Source organism: Xenopus tropicalis, chromosome 4, assembly GCF_000004195.4.
Source record: "Xenopus tropicalis strain Nigerian chromosome 4, UCB_Xtro_10.0, whole genome shotgun sequence".
Lineage (NCBI taxonomy): Eukaryota > Metazoa > Chordata > Amphibia > Anura > Pipidae > Xenopus > Xenopus tropicalis.
In genome coordinates, this window is record NC_030680.2 from 137,853,088 (window position 1) to 137,874,375 (window position 21,288).

Here is a 21,288-nt window from a genome sequence, read left to right on the forward strand (position 1 = left end):
AATGTTCTGTAGCGAAAACTTTCCCGGCAACAAGCGAAGAAAAAAAAGAAACAGGTTAATATGATATCAAATGGACTGTTTGTAGGAGGGAGGTAGATTTATTCTAAATTCTACAAATAAAACTGAACAGAATATTCAAGATGAGGTCTCACCTATAACATGTAGGAATGCATCACACTGAACATTCAGGTTAGGATTTGGCCAAATCTAGTACATTTTGCATTTATTTGGCTTTGGCTGAACCCTAAAGGGGCAAATTTATTCAAATTCAATAGTTTTTTTTTTTGAGAAAATTACAGCAAAAAAAATTAGGGATGCACCAAATCCACTTTGTTGGATTCGGCCAAATCCCCCATTCCTTCGTAAAGGATTTGGCCAAATACCAAACTGAATCCAAATCCTAATCAGCATCTGCTAATTAGGTTTTGGAAGGGCTGAAAAAAATTTCAACTTCCGTGTTTATGTGACAAAAAGAGTCACGTGATTTTTAGGATCCGGTTTGGCCAGGACCGTGGATTCAGTAGAATCCAAATCCTACTGGAAAAGGCCAAATCTTGGCCGAATACTGAACCGATTCTGAACTAGGTTCGGTGTATTCCTAAAAAAAATGCTGTCTGTAAGTTTTCCTAATTGAATTTCTCAATTTCAAATAATCTCGATCATCTAAAGCAGGGGTGTCAAACTCAATTGCACGGGGGGCCAAAATTCAAAACACACTTTAGGTCGAGGGCCGAACATGTACCTGTGCCAGCAGCCATATTATTGCCCCATGTACCTGTGCCAGCAGCCATATTATTGCCCCATGTACCTGTGCCAGCAGCCATATTATTGCCCCATGTACCTGTGCCAGCAGCCATCATATTGCCCCGTGTACCTGTGCCAGCAGCCATCATATTGCTACCGTGTACCTGTGCCAGCAGCCATCATATTGCTACCGTGTACCTGTGCCAGCAGCCATCATATTGCCCCGTGTACCTGTGCCAGCAGCCATCATATTGCTACCGTGTACCTGTGCCAGCAGCCATCATATTGCCCCGTGTACCTGTGCCAGCAGCCATCATATTGCCCCGTGTACCTGTGCCAGCAGCCATCATATTGCCCCGTGTACCTGTGCCAGCAGCCATCATATTGCCCCGTGTACCTGTGCCAGCAGCCATCATATTGCCCCGTGTACCTGTGCCAGCAGCCATATTATTGCCCCGTGTACCTGTGCCAGCAGCCATATTATTGCCCCGTGTACCTGTGCCAGCAGCCATATTATTGCTCTGTGTACCTGTGCCAGCAGCCATATTATTGCCCCGTGTACCTGTGCCAGCAGCCATATTATTGCTCCGTGTACCTGTGCCAGCAGCCATATTATTGCCCCGTGTACCTGTGCCAGCAGCCATATTATTGCAAATAATAAAATGTATTTTTTGGATTTGAGTTTGCTGTAAACTTGCTAGTGATCGAGAAAAAGAAATGGCGGTTGTCCATTCCTCCAATGTCTATCAATTATTTAAACCATTAAATGGACTGATGGATAATTTGCATGTTATGGTTTATCTCATACAGTATTAAAGGCAGCTGAAGAGGCCAAATGTTAAGAGAACTGGAGTGTGAGAAAGTCAATTGCATTGGGTATTTTTGGAAGAGGTTGATATAAAAGCCTGTCAGTTCCCAGATCTATTTGTTCCATAGATAGAATGCCGAGTGGAAGTAAATGCTAATTACGTCTGCATGCATGGTTTTAGTAATTAAATCTAAATAAGATAGTTCAGCCAAGCTGGTTATTAGTATTGCCTTTCATACTCCGAGCTTTAATTACAAGCAGGAAACAATACAATTTGTTATCCCCACATTTTCTAAGCAAAACTGAAATGCTCCTTATTTTTCTTGAAGTTTTGGTAAACATGCAATTCATCTATTTATACACGCACAATGCTAAATTTGTTGACCAACCCATAATTTGGGGGCCCTAATATTAAAGGAGAACTCCACCCAAACACCACTAACTTTTCAAAAAGTAAACATAATTTCAAGCAACTTTGCCATATACATCAATTAAAAAATATGCCGCCTTTTCATGATTTTTGATGTAATAATATGGTTTGGAACAGTTCCCTAAGCCCCGCCCCCTGTTCCCCTGCTGGTTTGGCTGGCTACTTTGTGACTCAAATAAAATGTAACAGTAGTCGCCTGTCCCCAGCCTTCAGCCTGCATCCTCCCAATCCCACAATTCCCTGCACACGTGATGTCAATAAGGAAAGGAACATCCCAGTGCAATGCATTGTGGGTTATGTAGTTCCTGCATGCTGTCTGTAAGCTGTGGAGAAGTTGTTACAATTTGTAACATCAATGTTTTAGTCCCTCCTCCCCTGCCAGGATTTCAAATGATGCAGAGAGAGAAGATCTGTTTTGCAGCTGGATTTCAGCATATAAAAATGGTATTTATTCCTACTTTTTGAAGGAACAGATTACAGGGATAGGTATATTAGGGGTTTCTGTGTTGTGTGGGGCTCTTTAACACATTTTGGTTGGGAATCCAGAGTTCCCCTTTAATGTAATGCTATTGGAAACATAGCACAATTACCAGAAGCCAACTTTAGTCAGAGCAAGAATTACACTGAGGACCCCTTTATGTTTAGGGTGGACATGGAACCCCGAATACAGTAAAGGATGCAGATGTTGTATTGAACAGTTTGGGGTACACCTAACTCCTACAACACATACATATTGGGCACCAGTGGTTCTTAAACATGGGATGTCTCTTTATCAACAGACACCACATCAGCTGATATCAGCAGATAAAATAGTGCATACATAAAATAGTACTCACAAGAGATGCTAACTGTGGACCTGCCAGCACAGCTCTGCCACCAAGATGCTTATCCCACAAACAAATCCAAGATGGAGTTCACACTGCTTGCTTACCTAGCCCTAACTCCTGGTAGTCCGAACTAGAAACCCTACAGTAGGTGATACCTTTAATTGGCTAATTTAGTATTTTATAAAATGAAAGCTTTAGGGAATACTTAGGTCCCTGCTAAGTTATTATTCTTTTGAATGATACCCCATACATGGTAGCAGGGAACTAATGAGTCCAGAAAGTTTGTGTTTTATAATCTACTAAGATTGCCAATATATGATATTGATTTGCGGCTATAACGATATGACATTCTGCTACTAAGATACACCTAAAAGCAAAGTAATATTTGAATTCTGAATTGCACAGGGTAATCATTATTCAAAAAGAAACCTGACCCAACTTAAATTGTGCCTGGGGCCTACCTACTTTTGGGTTTGGTACACATATCCAACAATAACAATAAGGTGGGTGCAAGAGGAAGATTTAGTGCACTTTCTTTCCTATTATTCACCTTTTGGATGCCATAACATTTGACAGAGCAGAAATGTAATGCTGCCACCCTAGGAAACACCCATCTTGTAGGTAAGGGTTAGCTAAGGAAGGGGGTACCCTGTTTACGGACCCCAGCTCCTTGATGATTGATTTCATCTGTAAAAAGTGGCCCAACCAATGTGGCCCAACACTGATGATTTATAAAATGGCATTTACTTGATCTCACCATGTATCTCCAGCCTGGGATTTTCATTATTGCCTTTTATGTTCTTATTTTTGTGACGACTCTGGGATCTTCTACAATGAAATGCGCCAAGAAATGATGTCATAGCTTATTTTATGACCAGTGAAATGCATATTTTTATTTGAGCAAAGGCTGCCATATTGTTAGCCTTGTACAAGCCATAGGCATCAATAAAACAGAACACCATCTTACAAGAACCTCAATCAAGGAGGTCCCCTGTGGTTGCAAAAAGCTTCAGCTACACCCGCATAGCTCTTGTCTTCGCAACTGAAAAAATGGTGAACTCGTCTGTAGCAAGATATATTCTCTGTTGTTTAGTAAAGTTCATTAGTTTGTGTCCATCTAGGTAGTCCATGCCTATTTTAAGCAACTGTCAGATTCTGTTTATTCATACGCTTTGCTCACTTGCAGAAGGGAAGATTTATGCACTCGGAGGAATGGCTGCCGACACATCCCCTCAGGCTTTGGTTAGAGTCTACGAGCCAGCAAAAGACATATGGCTGCAGCTCCCCTCCATGCCTACGCCGCGCTATGGGGCCTCCACCTTCTTGCGTGGGAACAAAATCTATGTCTTGGGTAAGTTGCCACATCGTGGAATAATAGGATTACATGGTTGTTTGAAGCACAAAAAAATGTATAAAATAAGCTGGGATAAGGGTATGAGTCAACTGAAAGCCTAAAGGTGGCCATACACGTTAATCTTTTTCTCTCCCTAGCGACTAATTTCAGTGCGATTCGACAAATCCGGGATAGTGGGCACCAAACGATGGCACATCTGGTTATTTTTCACCATTTTGTCATTAGCAATTAAACTTGCCCATTCTCCAAATATTTGCAGGACCAAGCAGGTTTTCTTAGCTTCAACTACATGATATCTGTTATGAGTGGGAGATGGGAAGGCGAGTCCTTCAGGCAGGGGCTGTTACAGGATGATGGGGGCGTAGACCAGACAGGACAGGACGGAGCAGGCCTAGACTAGACAGGACAGGGCATAGACCAGACAGGACCAGACAGGACAGGACAGGACAGAGTAGGCGTAGGCCAGACAGGACAGAGCGGGAGTAGACCAGATGGGACCAGACAGGACAGAGCAGGAGTAGACCAGACAGGACGGAGCAGGCGTAGACCAGATGGGACCAGACAGGACAGGACAGAGCAGGCATAGACCAGAAGGGACAGGACGGAGGAGGTGTAGACCAGACAGAACAGGACGGAGGAGGTGTAGACCAGACAGAACAGGATGGAGCGGGACAGAGCAGGCGTAGATTAGACAGGACGGGACAGAGCGGACAAAGGCAAGATCAGGAGTGAGGAGAAAGGAACAAGACAAAGGAACTAAGGAGCAAAGGGAGCAAGGAAACAAGGCAAAGGAGCAAGATGAAGGAGCAGAGGAGCAAAGAAGCAAGACAAGGAGCCAGAACAGGAAACACAAACTAGGGACAGGCCACAGTGCTTAATGTTAACCAGTGTTCAGGCCACTAGTGTGATGAAGGCTGGGCTTAAATAGGGCAGAGTCAGCCCTGATTGGCTGATCCCACCTAGCCAATAAGGCTGCTGGGGTGATGTAACCAAGCCCAGGACACAGGTGAAAGGAAACACAAGGCAATCACCTCTTACCAGCTGCTCTCCTAGCTCAATGGTTAGGGAGAGCAGCCAACAACCAGGAGGTCCTGGGATCAGACCCCAGCAGACCCTTACAATATCGCTTGAAATGGTCATTTTCATTGATGGACAAATCGTACTTTTAAACAATTGTTTCAGGATAAGCTTGGTCCTACGATAACAAAAAGATCTTTTTGTGCATGGCCAGCTTAAGACATTCTGAGTTATAGATCTGATGAGCTTGTTTTATGTTAATGACCATTTTCCCCCATTCCTGTTGCTTTAATAGAAAGGACATGTTATGCTAGGTTATATTTTTATTTCTTTTTAACCTCCAGTTTCTAAGCTGGTGCAACCAACTCATACACAGTATGCAGTGGATCAAGAAGGAACAGCATGGTACGGAGGAAAGTGCTAGTTAGCAGGAATTACAGTCAGAGGATCATGCTGTTGTCCTTCTTGAAGAGCTGAGTCAGCTCATTTTCTCAGCAAATTCAATGACTAGGAGCAATGGGCCGGCGATTGCTAATTTCACTGTTCCTCTTTATGTCTCATTCTCATTTTATCCAGAGGCAATAAGACGGGATCAGATTGTAAAGCAGTCTCTAAAATTAAGCCTTGAATAGTGGGAGTCCTATAGCTACAAGCTCAGTGGAAGGATGAAAGGCTTGAGAGGCCACCCTCTTTACTCTAGCCTGTTGCAATTCAGCTACAGCTTCAGCTTAGACTGTTGACTGATGCTGAAAGCTGTCAGTCATGATATAACCCTCCTCTTAAACACTCCAGTAATGACTAGCGATGACCAACTATACCTTCCCAAAGGGTCTAGATCCTCTCCAGTAAAAGCCTCTCAGGGATCTAGTCTCTCTCCAGCTATGTCCCTTGACTTTGAGGCTAACTGCCCTATCTACTGTAGCCCACAACTTCTAGAGAGTGCTAGATTGAAATGTGCTATAAACTTCATTTACTGGGTCCCTGTTCTTCTCTAAGGAGTTGATCTCCCTTTCTAATGGGGTCATATGCATCAGGCTCCCCAGAAGGTTCACCCGCCCCCACCCCCCACAACAGGTAGTGGCCAAAGATGAAGAGTCATGTGATCAAACTATGAATAGTAACTACTCACTCTACCCCTGGCCCTATGGGAACACATCCCTCCCTGGGGCATAGTTTGCAGACACCAGGGCTTCACAAGCCAGTAGGCAATAAACCCTTTGGGCCTCCGTACAAGTGTAACTTACAATTTCTCCCACACTGATTTAAAGATTGATTATTAAATAGCATATTTAGAGAATGTTCAGCGTTTCTTCATTAATTAAATACACTCTCTCCATAACTTTTTACTAACTGGTAAGACGTAAACGAGAAACAAGGTTCCTCGTTGACTTCTCTTTTAATCCAATCAGTAGCCTCAAACAGAATTTCCGTCTAAAAATCACAGACATTCAGTAACTTTATTAACATAGATTGACACAGAATCCCGCTGAGTGTACATCTAAGCTCATTGCTGTGGGATTGCTACTTCTATTAAAATGTCTAAGCCCGTAGTCACAGATCACTTCACGTATAATCTTTGGGGAATTACTTATCTGAGCTCCAGGCAATAATTATGTTGTCATGATGTAGAATGTCGGAAAAAATGTGAATCATAAGTGTTCTCCAAGACTATTTTGTTTTATAGCATAACGTAAAGGCCTCACATAATGTCATATGATTAATGGGGGAATTAAGAATGAAGGATAGCAGACTGTGCACCCAAAGAAATAGAGAAGCCAGAATGGTATTCAAGTCCTATGAGGAGGGATATAGTACATTAAAGGAGAAGGAAAGTCATTTTGGCATTTTACTGCCATTAGATTTGCCATATTAGTGCCACCTAGAACACTATATTTATTCTGCAAAAAGCTTTACCATACCTGAGTAAACAGTCCTAGAAGGTTTCTCTGTTTGCTTAAGATTGCAGCTGCCATTTTAGCTTGGTCTTCATAGCTTGCTGCAGCTCTAGCCATTATAGCTCAGATTACACATTCCTATGGGTGGTGGTAGTGAGTTTTATGAATTCTTATGGAAAGGGGGAGCAGGAGAGGAGAGAACTGCACAGACTCTGGCCCAGGGAATTAAGGATTTTTCTGAGAGAGGAAGTCAGACGCCTGAACAACATATTTACAAACAGTGTCGGACTGGGAACCCAGGGACCCACCAGAAAACCTTAAACCCTAGGCACGCTTTCCAAACTATTTTTCCTCCTTTCCTCGCCCAACCTCTTAATTTTCTTAGTCTCTTTTATTTACAGGCTAGCATCTATTCTTCCATCTATTTCTACTTTTCCTTCCCATTCAGAAATAGGGAATGACCATGAAGCAGGCCTAATGGTCAGGAGCAGGAGGGCCCACTGACCCCTGGGCCCACTGGGAGTTTTCCTGGTATACTGGTGGGCCAGTCCGACATTGTTTACAAAAAAGAAGACAAGAAATCCTGTGTTTCTTTTGATAGAGGATTCTTATGGAGTGCTTATGGCTGTATTTACATAGACCTTTCTGATAAAGCTTACTTAGTTTTTCCCTTTCCTTTTAAAAATGAAAATGTTGCATTCTTAAAAGGAAGATGATGTCTATGCATAAGCATACATACCTGTCCATTGTTCAGTAAATAAGAGAACATAAATGGTGGTCAGTTTCCCACTACATTTTATAAACTGATAAACTATCCCACCAACCAATGTACGGGAAATTTGCAGAGCAATTCGACTAAACTAGAAAACTGGGCAGCGAAGTGGTAAATGAGGTTCAATGTTGATAAATGCAAGTTTTGTATTTTGGTAATAATAATATAAATGCAAGTTACACTACACTAAATCACTGAGCACATCTGACTCTTCTGTTTTCTTTGTAACCAAACTATTTCCATTTGAACAGACTGCATTATATTCCCTCATCCTTTTATTGTTGATAAAGATTTTTGGGGGATTGATGTTCGCATGTGTAGCAATCAGTTCCTAGTTTTTGCCTTGATTACTGCTTTAAACATTTTTAATGTTTATTTTTTCATTATTTTAAAGAACAACTATTCCTGTTCAGTGTGTTTCTCATGAGAAAGCATCAATGTAATCTATGTGTTCCCGATATTAAAGTCCTAGCTTACGGACACGTGCATCTGACTTGAAACAGCCGAGGTACCGAAGGCGAATAGCATATCTCTCTTTTGAGAGCAGGTGATGGGAAATTTAAATTAAAAAATATAAATAATGAAAACATGGTCACTTTGTTTAAATAAGCCAGCAAAAAAGGGTTAGTACTGATGCTGCAAAGCTAATAATAAGCCTTTGTAGTTGCTCACAATAAGCCTATCGTGTTCCATGTTTCCCACTGGGTACAATAAAGTTGATTAGAGCTGTATAGATTTTATTTCTAGGAATGATTATGCTGCCTTTCTCACTATGTAGCACAACATACTGTTATTGTATGGAGAAATAATATTACAGCACTTACAGAGTATTAGGGAAAAGGACCCACTATTTCTGTAGGAGAAAAGAATGCAGAGGAGGGAGTATCCCTTCCAGCACTGTCTCTGTCCTTACAATGCAGTGGTTGTTGGGCTTTTTCAATACAAGTTCCCTTAGAGGTCCAACCATTGGTCAGGGTCCCCTAAGCACCTAACAAGGCGTTGGAATAGATTAGTGCAGGGATCCCCAACCTTTCTTACTTGTGAGCAACAGTCAAATATAAAAAGACTTGGGGAACAACACAAGCACCATAAAAGTTCATGGAGGAGCCAAATAAGGGCTAAGATTTGCTATTAGGGGCCTCCATGCACACTATCAGCTTACAGGGGCTTTATTTGGTAGGAAATCTTGTTTTTATTCAACCAAAACTTGCCCCCAAGTCAGGAATTCAAAAATAACTACCTGGTTTTGGGGCACTGAGAGCAACATCCAAGGGTTTGGGGAGCAGCATGTTGCCCCCGAGCCACTGGTTGGGGATCAATGGATTAGTGTATCCATCATTCAGACAAAGTTACAAGGATATAGAGAATGGAAAATAGGTTTTGAACCCAAATCTCACACTAGCTGACCTTCAAGCTTGACTTTTTAGTTGTGTCGAGAAGGGCAAATCGGTATTCTTTCCAAATCTTTACCAAACTATTCTCCAGCCACTTTGCCACTGCTTCCAAATGTCATTCCCAAATGTAGTATAAACATACAAAAGAGAGAGAGATTGATCAATCCATATCCCCTGGTCCCCTGATCACTAGTCATTAGTGTCTATGCAAGTGCCACCGTTATAAATGAGAAACCCTTCATATCTCCCCCTACCAATCCTAATTTCATAGGGAAAATGTCGGGGAAACCAGAGGGCAGGCAGTAACCCTTTCAAGACATTTTTCTATTCTCTTAGTCCCTATAGATAAGGCACCTATTTAGTGTTACCAATCCCTGTTTGTACACGGGGAATAAAAGGAGTCTGTATATCTTGAGGACCTTGCCCTATTCCTGTAGGTAAAGGTAGATGAGGCAGTAACCCCTTTTTTTCACCTTCCTCTAGTTTCTGCCCCCGCAGAGCCATTGAATGCCTAGCAGGTATACTGTATATACAAAACACAGACGTGCACACCAAACAACATATAAAACAGCTGCCAAATAAATCCAAGATATTTATTTAATGAAATATTCCAAAGACTTTGCATGATTTGTATTGCATTTGATGATTTTCTGCAGGGCAAATAAAAACAGAACAGGCATTAACCCTTCTAATATTTTTTCTGTCTTCATCCCTTTATATTAGGTACCTATACCTATCTTCTTCTGCCTCCCTTCCTTTATATTAGGTGCCTGTCTAAGGCTACTCCCTATTGACATTCATTTTGTGTCTAAGCTTTACCTTAGCCCTATGATCATTTCATACCATGCAGCAACTAAAGGTGTAGATTTACAACATCTTCATTATTATTATTATAATTATCGCCACATATTTGTAAAGTGCCAACATAATATGTCTTCTTTTATTGCTGCTGAATCAATGGTGCCAGTTTTGGGGGCAGACAATGTGCTTGATAGGCTGGAGTGCCAAGGTAACCAGTATCTTTAACTCATGCTGTGAAAGCCTAATACATGTCAAAGATATAGCTGCTCCTGTGGGGTTAATTAAGACTAAGTACTTCAAGTGCTAGTTTACAAAGTTAAAATTTAGACTGAAACATCAGCCTTGACTCCTCTGTGCCTGAAGCTCAGACAGATTTTATTATTTAATAGCGAGTCCCGATTCCCTCTGTGCCAGCTCCTTCCTTCTCTCCCTATGCTGCTGAAGGCAATTTTCACCCTCGAGCCCCACGGCACACTCAGGGCTGCGCAGAGCAGCTCCAACCAATTAAACTTTAACGTTCGAGTCAGAATTAAGGAGTCTCCTGGGTGATCGTGTTAATCCGCTGAACAGCAGAGCATGCAAGGTCCTTTTTAGGGATGACAAGATGGAAAACTGGGATTAAAGGTTAAAGCACTCAGGGTTTAGTTCCTTATGGAATCTTTTGGCCAAAACTTTATGGAGATTTTGATTTAGGGTCCATGGACGCAAGATAGTGTTCCAGAGTAACATCCTCTAGCGTGGTTCAGGTGCTAGAGCATAAAGAATAAGGTTTAGAAAGTAAATAAGTAGCTCAACAGAACACCCCCAAAAGAGCATTCTTCTTTTTAAAAATGTAAAACGAAAGACTTTTTTTTATTCCTAATGTAAGAATATGGTTTGCAATAGTTTCCTAAGCTGATCTGGCTGACTACTTTTTGACTCAAGTAAAATGTAACAGTAGTCGCCTGTCCCCAGCCTGCCTTCAGCCTGCATCCTCCCAATCCCACAATTCCCTGTACTAGTGATGTCAATAAGGAAAGGAACATCCCAGTGCAATGCATTGTGGATTATGTAGTTCCTGCTTGCTGTCTGTAAGCTGTGGAGAAGTTGTTACAATTTGTAACATCAATGCTTTAGTCCCTCCTCCCCTGCCAGTATTTCAAATATTGCTGATAGAGAAGAACTGTTTTGAAGCTGCATTTCAGCATATAAAAATGGTATTTATTCATACTTATTGAAGGAACAGATTACAGTAATAGATATATTGGTTTTCTGTGATCACTGTGTATCAGCCAAGTCCTTACTCTTGCATTAAAGGGAGACTGGTTAGCTCCCTGTGCTATTGAATAAAGGCAAAACACCAGTGGTGTTGGAGCCCAGGGTAAGGTGCCAAATGGCCAAAAGGAAAACCCAGAGTTTTTGAAGGTAAATGTAAATATTTCTCTGTAGTATTTAATGTGTTAGTATGTCTCCAAGCACCTGAGCTGAATTGTACCCATGTCCCTTCCCTTGATAGGAGGACGTCAGGGAAAACTTCCTGTAACGGCATTTGAAGCCTTGGACCTGGAGATGAAGAGCTGGACTCGATATCCCAGCATCCCAAGCCGGCGTGCCTTTGCCAGCTGCACTATGACTGACAACTGTTTTTTCAGCCTCGGTGGCCTGCAGCAGCCCGGACCCCACAATTTCTACTCCCGACCTCATTTTGTCAGCACGGTAGAGATGTTCGACTCGGAGCAGAGTAAGTTTCTCAAACCAGTGATGCAAAGCCTGATGCAAATGCCTTTATAGCGCAATGTAGGCATGACATTTTGTAGCCACATCTGGAAATAACTCAGGTTGAAAAATCCAACGCTTATGTTGCTTAATGGTTCCATTAATCTGTAATGGGAATTATAACAACAAGACAATTCCTGGTATTATGTTGATCAAAAGTCTTACCAACCCCAAAGGCTCAAACTTGACTTTCTTAGGTAATTGTCCCCTGTTCCTAATACTAGCATTGGCCTGTCAAACTGATATATTTATATATAATAAGCTTAAGCAACTATAGAGCTTAGGCAACAATAGGGTTATATCATCTGCCTATAACACCAGATCTGCAACCTTAATTAATATCATATAGGTAGGGGGGGCTTAATGCTTCTGTTTCATATATAACCTTCTCATATATTTACCCATTTAGCTGCATTTAACTAAATTGGCATCCCTGTCGATGCATTCCTATTGGGGGTCACACGATGGGTCTATGTACTGTCATTTGATTGAAAGAGCTCCTTGCAGAATATTTGGCCAGATCCAACCAGTTGCACAAGGGATAACAGTCATCGAACATTGCATGGAAATTGCTCGCAGTTGCATTATCTGGTTGGTAGACGCATTAAATGTCTATTGAACAAATGAAGAAGACCAAATACCCAAAGTTTTGCAACTCTGAACTAGATTTAAATTAAGAATATGTTGGAGAGGCAAGGGTGATAAACATTCTTAGAATTTGCCAAACCATGGTTGTGGTTGGCCATTTGTTAATCACATGTCCACTATCAGCCTGTAGCAGCCCCTATTTGACAATATTGTTATGTCTGTGTGCGTTTAAGCCAAAATAATCAAAAAATGAGACTTGCTTTTAGCCACTGTAAGCAACATCAATGGGGATGGTGGGAAACTGGTTGTTTGTGAGCCCCTGGTTGGAATTCTTTGCTTTATAGCAGTGCTGTCCAACTTATTACATGTAGTGGGCCAATTATTTCTCATACAGCATGTTGGGCCAGATTCAGTTAAAAAGTTGATATCATATTGTGAAGTCTATGGAGCCTCTGAGCACACTGGGGGCCATAAAAATCCGTTGAAGGACCATAGCCAAAAAGACATTTATGTACCCTGATAAATACATAATCACCACGTCAGGCCCAGGAATAAGTGCTACATGAGCAGTATGGCAAAGTATCATGAGTTTTACTATAGCTATCGAGATAGATTTCGGGCTAATTTATTATGTAACCTCGTGATGAGCTAAGGAGGTCCCAGCCAGATCCCAGACCATGAATAACCATGAACCCAATAACTTCAGCTTGGATGTATAAGGTTCAATAAGGCTCAAGGCATCCTGGTACTTAGCACAAGCCACATTGTTCTTTTTCCCAGGGGACCCAGATTAAGAATGAGGGTCAGGCTGGTGACCTACAAATTGATATGGAACAATTTAAGTACCTTATTATGCTTATTGCTGTCTACGACAAAAAAAAATAAAACAGAATTTTGGAGAAATTCATCTTGACTTTGGGTTCTGAGCATTAGGTTAAGTATTTTTGATATACCAGAAGGCTTGCTCAGACCAGGGCTTGTAAGAAGGCCACAAAGGCCTGGACCTGGGGCAGCAAATGTTTAGAGATGGCATGCCACCCACTGGCTGTATCTGCATTGGGGAGCAAGGGATTGGTTTAGAAGAGGGAAATTGATGGCATGAGTGGCAGGTTGGGTGAGACCAGTAGTTACGGGTGGGGGTTGGAGATACAAGTGTGCCTAGGGGTGCACCCTATTGAAATCTGCCCCTGGATTAGTTTTCTAACAGCAAGTACAACCCTTATATTGCACTATACAAATGCACCCGATGGTAGTAAAGCTTTACATATACACATAAATGTGTATTTCATGGCAGTGTTCCATTAAAGTTGAATATTGAACAGATAAACATCTGTCTTAGAGCATCTATTAGAGCTGCCCAGTTTATACACATGTGCCATATCGTTACAAATGGTATTTATGCAGACCGGATGTGTTTGTTGCCCAGGGTGGCTATGAAATAGTCATGTTGTTCTATTAGTGCCACCAATAAGAGTTGATTCTTATTCTGAGTGAAGGAAAAAAGATCATTTGTCTGTAGATGCCACCGAGCGTAGAGCTTGCCTTGGAGCAAACATCTCCCATCATTACATTATTTATAGCAACGATCATTTGAAATCATAGTTCAATCAGAACTAACATAACGTTTAATCAGAAGAACAGGGCTATTAATCAGGCACCTTGGTACAACAAACCTAATGCCCTGACTGCCAGCTGGAAGCAGCAATTGAAGAAGGAATTTATAGAGTGGAAATATAAGGTAAGTAATATATATAAGTACCTTATATTCCCACTCTATAAATTCCTTTGTAGATAGCTGAGAGTATAAATTGGGGTATGTACAGTACTTATACTGTATCTGTTGTTTAATTAAATAGATTTCTTCATTCTCACTCATGCACTTACATGGCTTATTGCAAGCTTGGTAGCAGTGATGCGTAGGTGGGCAATTTCATGACCCGTACTCAACCCTTACCCATCCTTTCCCAGCCCATACCCTACTTGACATACTGTTCTCCCAAGATTTAAACCCACCACCTCCCTTGAAAACAAAGATGAACAGGATAGGACCCTCTTTTGGAGGGGTTGGGGGACCGGGCCACCTGAAGGGTTGAAACCACCAGAAGGGAAGGCTCTGGAAATAGTTATATCCAACGCCCGGCCCACCTGCGACCCACTGCAAGCCTGCATACAACTACTATGTAGTGTTACCTGTAGGAAATGTATCCATCTCTGCACATACATGTAAATACTATCATACAGTCATATTGCTTAAGGTGCCCATTCGTGATGCCTGTACTGTACTCCAGTTAATCAGCCCACAGGATCACAGACCTGGGGGAGAACTGTCTTGCTATGGCATTTAGATGTGCATAAAGGACCACCAGTCATTACAATTTCTGTTTCTCTAGACCAGTGATCCCCAACCAGTGGCTCGGGGGCAACATGTTACTCACCAACCCCTTTGATGTTGCCCCCAGAGGCCCCAAAGTAGGTGCCCATTTTTACATTTCTGGCATTTTTGGTAGCACAGAGAAACAGTTTTACTCCAAGCAGAGCCTCCTGCAGGCTAGCTGTTCACATGGGGCTACCAAATAGCCAATCACAGCCCTTATTTGGCATCCCCAAAGAACTTTTTTCATGCTTATGTGGCTTACCAAAAAAAAAATCTTGAGAATTTCCTTAAAAAGTACTTGTCAGATCACATGGGATGAGACCATTTTAGCACTTTCTCTGCCAAAACTACACGAGGCAGAATATAATTATTTCTAAAATTTGGGGAAATGTCTAGTGTAATTCCTTGCAGATACTACAGCGCCGGTGGTTGTTCCGTCTCTCGCTTGGAATGTTTCTATCTCACAGTCAGGTCAGGCTCTCGGCTGGTTAGGGGCTTTTGTGTGAGTGGCAAGGAGACAAGGTTAACTCTGGCACCAATTAAATGATACTTTTCAATGTGACTGCTTTCCATGCAATTCTGAACTAAGTGGAACAATTTTTTCTTATCACAGATTCCTCATCACCAAGAACATTTTCACTGTTTGATATTATAATGTACCGTAGCTGCCTATACCTGAGCTTCTTTTATTGTTTTAGTGCATATATTTTAGCAAGCATACCCAACCAATTAGTGGACAGCACTTCAGAATTCATCTGTGTGTCCTGTCTCCCTTCAACCAATCACTGTTGCATATCAAGCATTAACCAGTTTGCCAGAAACAATGTCTTCCGAAGCCTACATAAGGCAATGGGGTGCACTAAACAGGGACCCCCCCCCCCCTGGATCTCCAGAGAGATAAAATCAGTATTTTTGGGGAGATATCTGTTGTTGATCTAAAAAATGTAAAACTGATAAAATCTTCTGAAGTGGCAGCCCAGGCCAATTGATAGAATTAATGTGTAGCTAGCTAAAGGTGCCCATACACGTGAAGATCCGCTTGCTTGGCGAGGCGAGGCCTACGTGTGGCCGATATCGGAGAACATGTAGGCAATGGGGCAGTTGGTTCCGACTAAATGTTTTAACCTGCCCAATCAATATCTGCCCAATTTCAGGCCAGATATCGGTCGGACATGTCCCTCGTTCCTGTCCCTACACAGTCCGATAAGCTGCCAAATCGGTCCAAGGGACCGATATCAGCAGCTACAATCGGCCCATGTATGGGGACCTTATGTTATAGGTAGCCCTGGCCTATTGTAATCATTTTATGTGCTCTGTGTGTACATGTGTATATAAGCAGTGTCGATCTGGGGTACCACCAAAGATCTGAAGGGTCCACTGTCCTGGTTGCCACCAACACAGGCTTGGTAGCATTATGTTGATTTTACATTATTTTCTGAGCTACTGCTGAATACTTTTTTCATTTATTTCCGGAGTGCCTGCCTTTCTATATTTTGGATTTCCTAAATGGCTCCCTCAAACTGAAGGTCTGGGGCATGAGCACCCGGGCCCATCTACACTATGGGTGAGAATCAAATGGACTTTGACTTATGAGCATATGTTCTTTCATGTATATTAGTATTTTGCCACCAACCTTACCCATCTCACCAGCCACTGCAAAAGTACCCCTCCCCTTGCAGTACCACACACCCCATCCATCATTCAACACCAACAGACCCCATGGTCACGGTGGCAGGGGGGGTGGACTGCGGGTTCTGCTTCCTCTATAGTTCTTAAAAATCCCCAATTCCCAGTTGCTCTCTTACCTACCCCTCTTTGGAGGACTGGGGGCACAAGCAGGCGGAGGAAGGGCTGTGCAGGGGCTGCTGTTCAAGCCGGGCCCCTACAAAGATTTTTTTGCAGGGGCCCAGCACACTGTTGTGATGCCCCTTTTCCTCTGCAGAGATTATATATTATTCTCATCAGTACCTGCCCCAGTGGACAATCTAACAATCTAAGATCCCTATCGCATTCACTCCCACTAGGGTCACTTCTATCAGGAAACAGATCACCACGGTGCATATTTTTGGAGTGCGGAAGGAAGTCAAAATATCTAGAGGAAACCCACAAAGGCACAAGAGAACATACAAATTCCTTGCAGATAGAGCTGGAATGGAACCCAGGACCCCAGTAATGATAACCATTGTGCCACCAGCGCCAAATGAAATAGGAGAAGCATAAAGGAGTAGTATTCATCCACCCCATGTCAAACTCAGCAGGTTACTATACAATACATAATTCTACTATCACATATGGACCCCCCCCCCCCCAACTCATTATACATTCCTTGTTATACAGGGAGTACATGCTTGGTCTGCTTCACATAGGTTGCCCCATACAAACCCCCATCCAAGGCTTCTTCCAAAGAACCAATTTATTTTCTGATGATTGGCTGGCTTTGATAATCTCAGAAGACGAGGTAATTTACCGACACCGATTGCTATCTCTTCATCCCGCTGTTTGGTGGTTTATTGACTCTACAGAGAAAAAAAGATACATGGAAGCAGAATTCATTTTGTAAGTTGTATATTTCATCTTCTATTATCGGAATTATATTGCGCGGTGTTTCTATTAGAAGGCAAAACTGTTGTTCCTTAATAACAAGTTGTGGGCTCACAAGCTCTCGGTGTAATTTGATGTTCGGAGACCCAGGGCAGAGCGGGAAATAGCAATTATCTCTCCGGCTGCGAGACCTCAAATGTGCAGATCAATCACTGACAGTGACTGAGATATCGGATGTACAGTATGTGTGCGGCTGTGGCAATCTTGGAAGAAAAACGCCGGAGATGGATTTTCATAATTGCTGGTGTCGGACACTGGGCATGACGGAAGCAACCAACGCAGGCAAGGGGCTGGGGTGAGGAGATGTACGTAAATCCGAAATTACACTTTCCAATTGATCTGTCAATATGCACTCGAATATAATATCAATAACAGATGCTATGTGGTAACAATAAGGGTGAGCAATGGCTCTCAGTAGCCCCTAACCTGCCTGTAGGACAACCCTGTATATTATAGGGCTCATTTACAGCCGCAAGTGCGCTTGCAGTCCCACAAAGCACATAAAACCCCATTCATTAAACTTACTTGCATTTTTGTATAGTTGTACTTGGCACCACTCAGTCCTTCCAGACTCCCATTTAGAATCCAGAACAGTCAGCACCAGATATCAAACCCAGACGCCCCTAAATTTGTGCCGCTCTAGGCCCGGGCCTTTGCGGCCTCGCCACAAATCCGGGCCTGAGAACAGTTGCACTTATTGACACAGAGAAACCCTGGACCTCCAGACAAGGGGGTAGCTCCCTAAACACCCTGTGCATGGCCAGAACTAGCAGTAGGCAGAAGAGGTGTCCCTATGGGGCAACAGTTGTGCCTCTGTTATATCAATACACCATCATCATCATATTAAAGAATGTTCCTGTAATCTCAGGGGTTTCTTCAAGATCAGCATGTGACCTTTGTGCCATGACATTATCTTCTTCTGACATATGAAGAACTATCTGCTTTGTGGGGCCCAGAAAACCAGTACAGGTATAACATAGCCATTCCAGGGAGTCTCATTGGTATAGATGGGGAGAGGGGGCACTATGGTTAATGCATGAGTTTCTTTCTCGTTTAAATACCTCCTGAGCCGTGAGTCATATCATGTTCCACCAGCAGCTCTAACAACATTTAGATTTTTTTTTTAGTTTTATCACAAACATTAAAACCTGCCTGTTTATCAGATACAGTAGGCTTCCAGCTATAAAGCAGTGCACATATCTCGGTATTGCTCTCCCTAGAAACAGAACTGCTGAGCAGGGAAGGCAGAACATTATAGGCTTCTGCAATGTAAAACCTTTTTGTAGCTGGGAAGTTTGCAGCCTGCTAGGGGCAGATTGGGGAAAAGGCCTTACGCATTACACGTGTGGCTGGTATGTTTGCACCCTACAAAGGGTAGTAGGGATGTGTGGGTTGACCCCCAAACCCATGGTACCCACAGGTCGGGTTTGGATTGAAATTTGAGCAACCATTGCATATTCGGGTGCAGGTCAGACTGGGCAAGTACACCCCTACTCCCCTCCAGAAGATTCTCTCTCATGGAGGTGCACTCAGTGCATACAGAGCAGGTAGACATGGATACGGTACATCTTGTGAGTCAGGTGAGGGTTAAGGTTTTGCAGGTTAAGGTTGAGTTTTTCCTGACCTGCGCTTCACTAGTAGGTGGGAAAAATGGAGAAAGGACATTCAACCTGGACCATAAGTATCACAGTGTAATAGCTACACAATATTATATGCACTTTGTATCACAATTCTTCCCTGTTATACAAAGTGCATATTATATTGTGTAACCATTATTAAGAGTAATTATTAGGGCAAAGACACACAAAGCGAATAATCGCTGTAACTTTTTAAAAAGTCGGTTTCGGCGACTTTCCTGCCATAGGTTATTATAAAAGTTGTTGTGACTTTGCGGTCTTCGCCCTTAGGTAATAGTTCATCACTGGTTTATGTAATGCCCTTTATGTAATGCAAGGGCATTACATAAAGCAGTGATGAACTATTACCTTAGGGCGAACACACGTGGTGATAAGTCACAACAACTTTTCTAATGCCCTTCTGTTGCTAGGCCCCAGCACCAAAATGTTTTCTCTATTAGATAACCTTCCCTCTGCCCAAATTCACCATGGAGACCCCCAACAATAGGCTTGCTCTACCTCTACTGAAGTGTCCTGACTCACTTGATATATTGTGTGTGTGTGTGTGTGTGTGTGTCCTAGTTAAAGGGACAGTGTACACCTAATAAAAACAGCTTTGCTAAAAATGAACCCAATAAATAGGACTTGTGTTGAAATTACATTCTAGCTATTGTTTTCATTTTAAAGAATCCTTATTTCCCTATTTCTTTGCCATTATAAAGCACTCATTTAAAACTTGCGATATGTTCACTGAACCCGTGTTCCCCTTCCTTTATAAGCAGGGTAATTTGTTCAGAGCTCCCTATCTACCTTTGAACAAATAAAGCTTTATCTTACCTAAGCAGGCGCCTTTGAGCAGCTCATTATTAGGGGCTTCGCAGTGGACTGGTAATTAGTCTTATCAGTTCCTTTACAGTTCGTTGGGATCAGGAGGTGACAGGAAGTTACTAAAGTGAAACTGGCTTCATATTTTTGTTTAGTGCCAGAAATAACAGAAACCATAGATATTTCCTAATGTAAAGAATAGGCAAATGGAAGTGCAAGGTGTGCAAAAATAATGCCTCTCTTTGCTTTACCAATGAGCCTTTATATGCATGGCATTAGTATGTGCAATAGGAGACTAGAGTGTTAGCTCTGTAGGACAGGGACTGATATGAAAGTATAATGTTGAATAGTTCTGCCCTCAACTGCCTTATTCTAAGCACCAAATAAAACTCTCCTATAGTTATTATGACACTTATCATCCTTGCCTTATAATTTGAATTATTGCAGCTGGAAATCATCCCTAGGAGGACACGGGAATCTGATTGATTCTGTGATAATCAGCTAACATTTGAATATCATTTCCATATTTCTCCCCCGTTCTCCCTGCCATTCACCAGCTGTCAGCTCCTCACCGCCGCTCTGAATAAATATCATGGACAGAATCCATCTTCAAAGTGGCTCGGTGCCGTCCTGAGCGCAGATCAGTACTTTGTGCTGATACAGAGGGAGAATAATGGTGTTTGATTTATATTAGGCGAACCATCATGATGTGGCGGGCTTAGCAAGGCTTCTTACAGGAGGAGATTTATATTTATATCTTTCTATAAAGTTACCGCGAGTCAATAAAAATCACACTCAACCATATCATAAAGGAGAGAGCACCAAGGAATTAAAGGGGACACACACCCTGTTATTAAGTATACTTTACTTTCACTTTGCTAGATGTTGGGGGAACTCATTATATTAACCCAATGAAATATAAGGGGGCATTAAAATCGTGTGTAGTTACTGTTAACCCCTGCTTGCCCAGTTTAGTGCAGTTAATTGCATTGTATCTACTGCAATTAATCATTACTCTCCCATCAGAGTATTTTGTCCAGGGAGCATTGCTCTACCAAATTATATTTGGTAATCACACTTACACCGCAGAGTTCTCCTGGTATCCCGATGGGCCATTCCAAGACAGAAATAGCTCCTGCAAAAAGTTGCATCTTTCCAATACAATAAAATGAGATGGAAGTGCAGGCCGAGAAGGATATTTAACCCCCAAAACACCCCATAAAATCCAGTATCCATGTATGCTGTAGTGCTAAGTTAAGATGCCATAGCAGCACTAGGTTGATAGGGCTACAATTTTGCATGGAGTTGGTAGAACTGGTGGTTATTACAGTACAGGTATTGGATCCAGAAACCTGTTATCCAGAAGGCTCTGAATTATGGGAAGGCCATCTCCCATAGACCATTATCAGCAAATAATTAAAATTTTAATTTTTAAAATCTATTTCTCTGTAATAATAAAACAGTACCTGTACTTGATCCCAACTAAG

The 21,288-nt window shown here is 42.2% G+C and overlaps 1 protein-coding gene across 1 annotated transcript in view; it reads left to right on the forward strand.

Moving 5' to 3' along the window:
- klhdc8b (kelch domain containing 8B) overlaps nucleotides 1-21,288 on the forward strand; it is a 114,222-nt gene that overhangs the window by 60,908 nt on the left and 32,026 nt on the right. Inside the window, exons 3-4 of the mRNA XM_031901184.1 lie at nucleotides 3,996-4,160; nucleotides 11,538-11,762. Of these exons, the coding sequence (XP_031757044.1) occupies nucleotides 3,996-4,160; nucleotides 11,538-11,762 (390 nt within the window). The remainder of the gene's footprint in view (nucleotides 1-3,995; nucleotides 4,161-11,537; nucleotides 11,763-21,288) is intronic.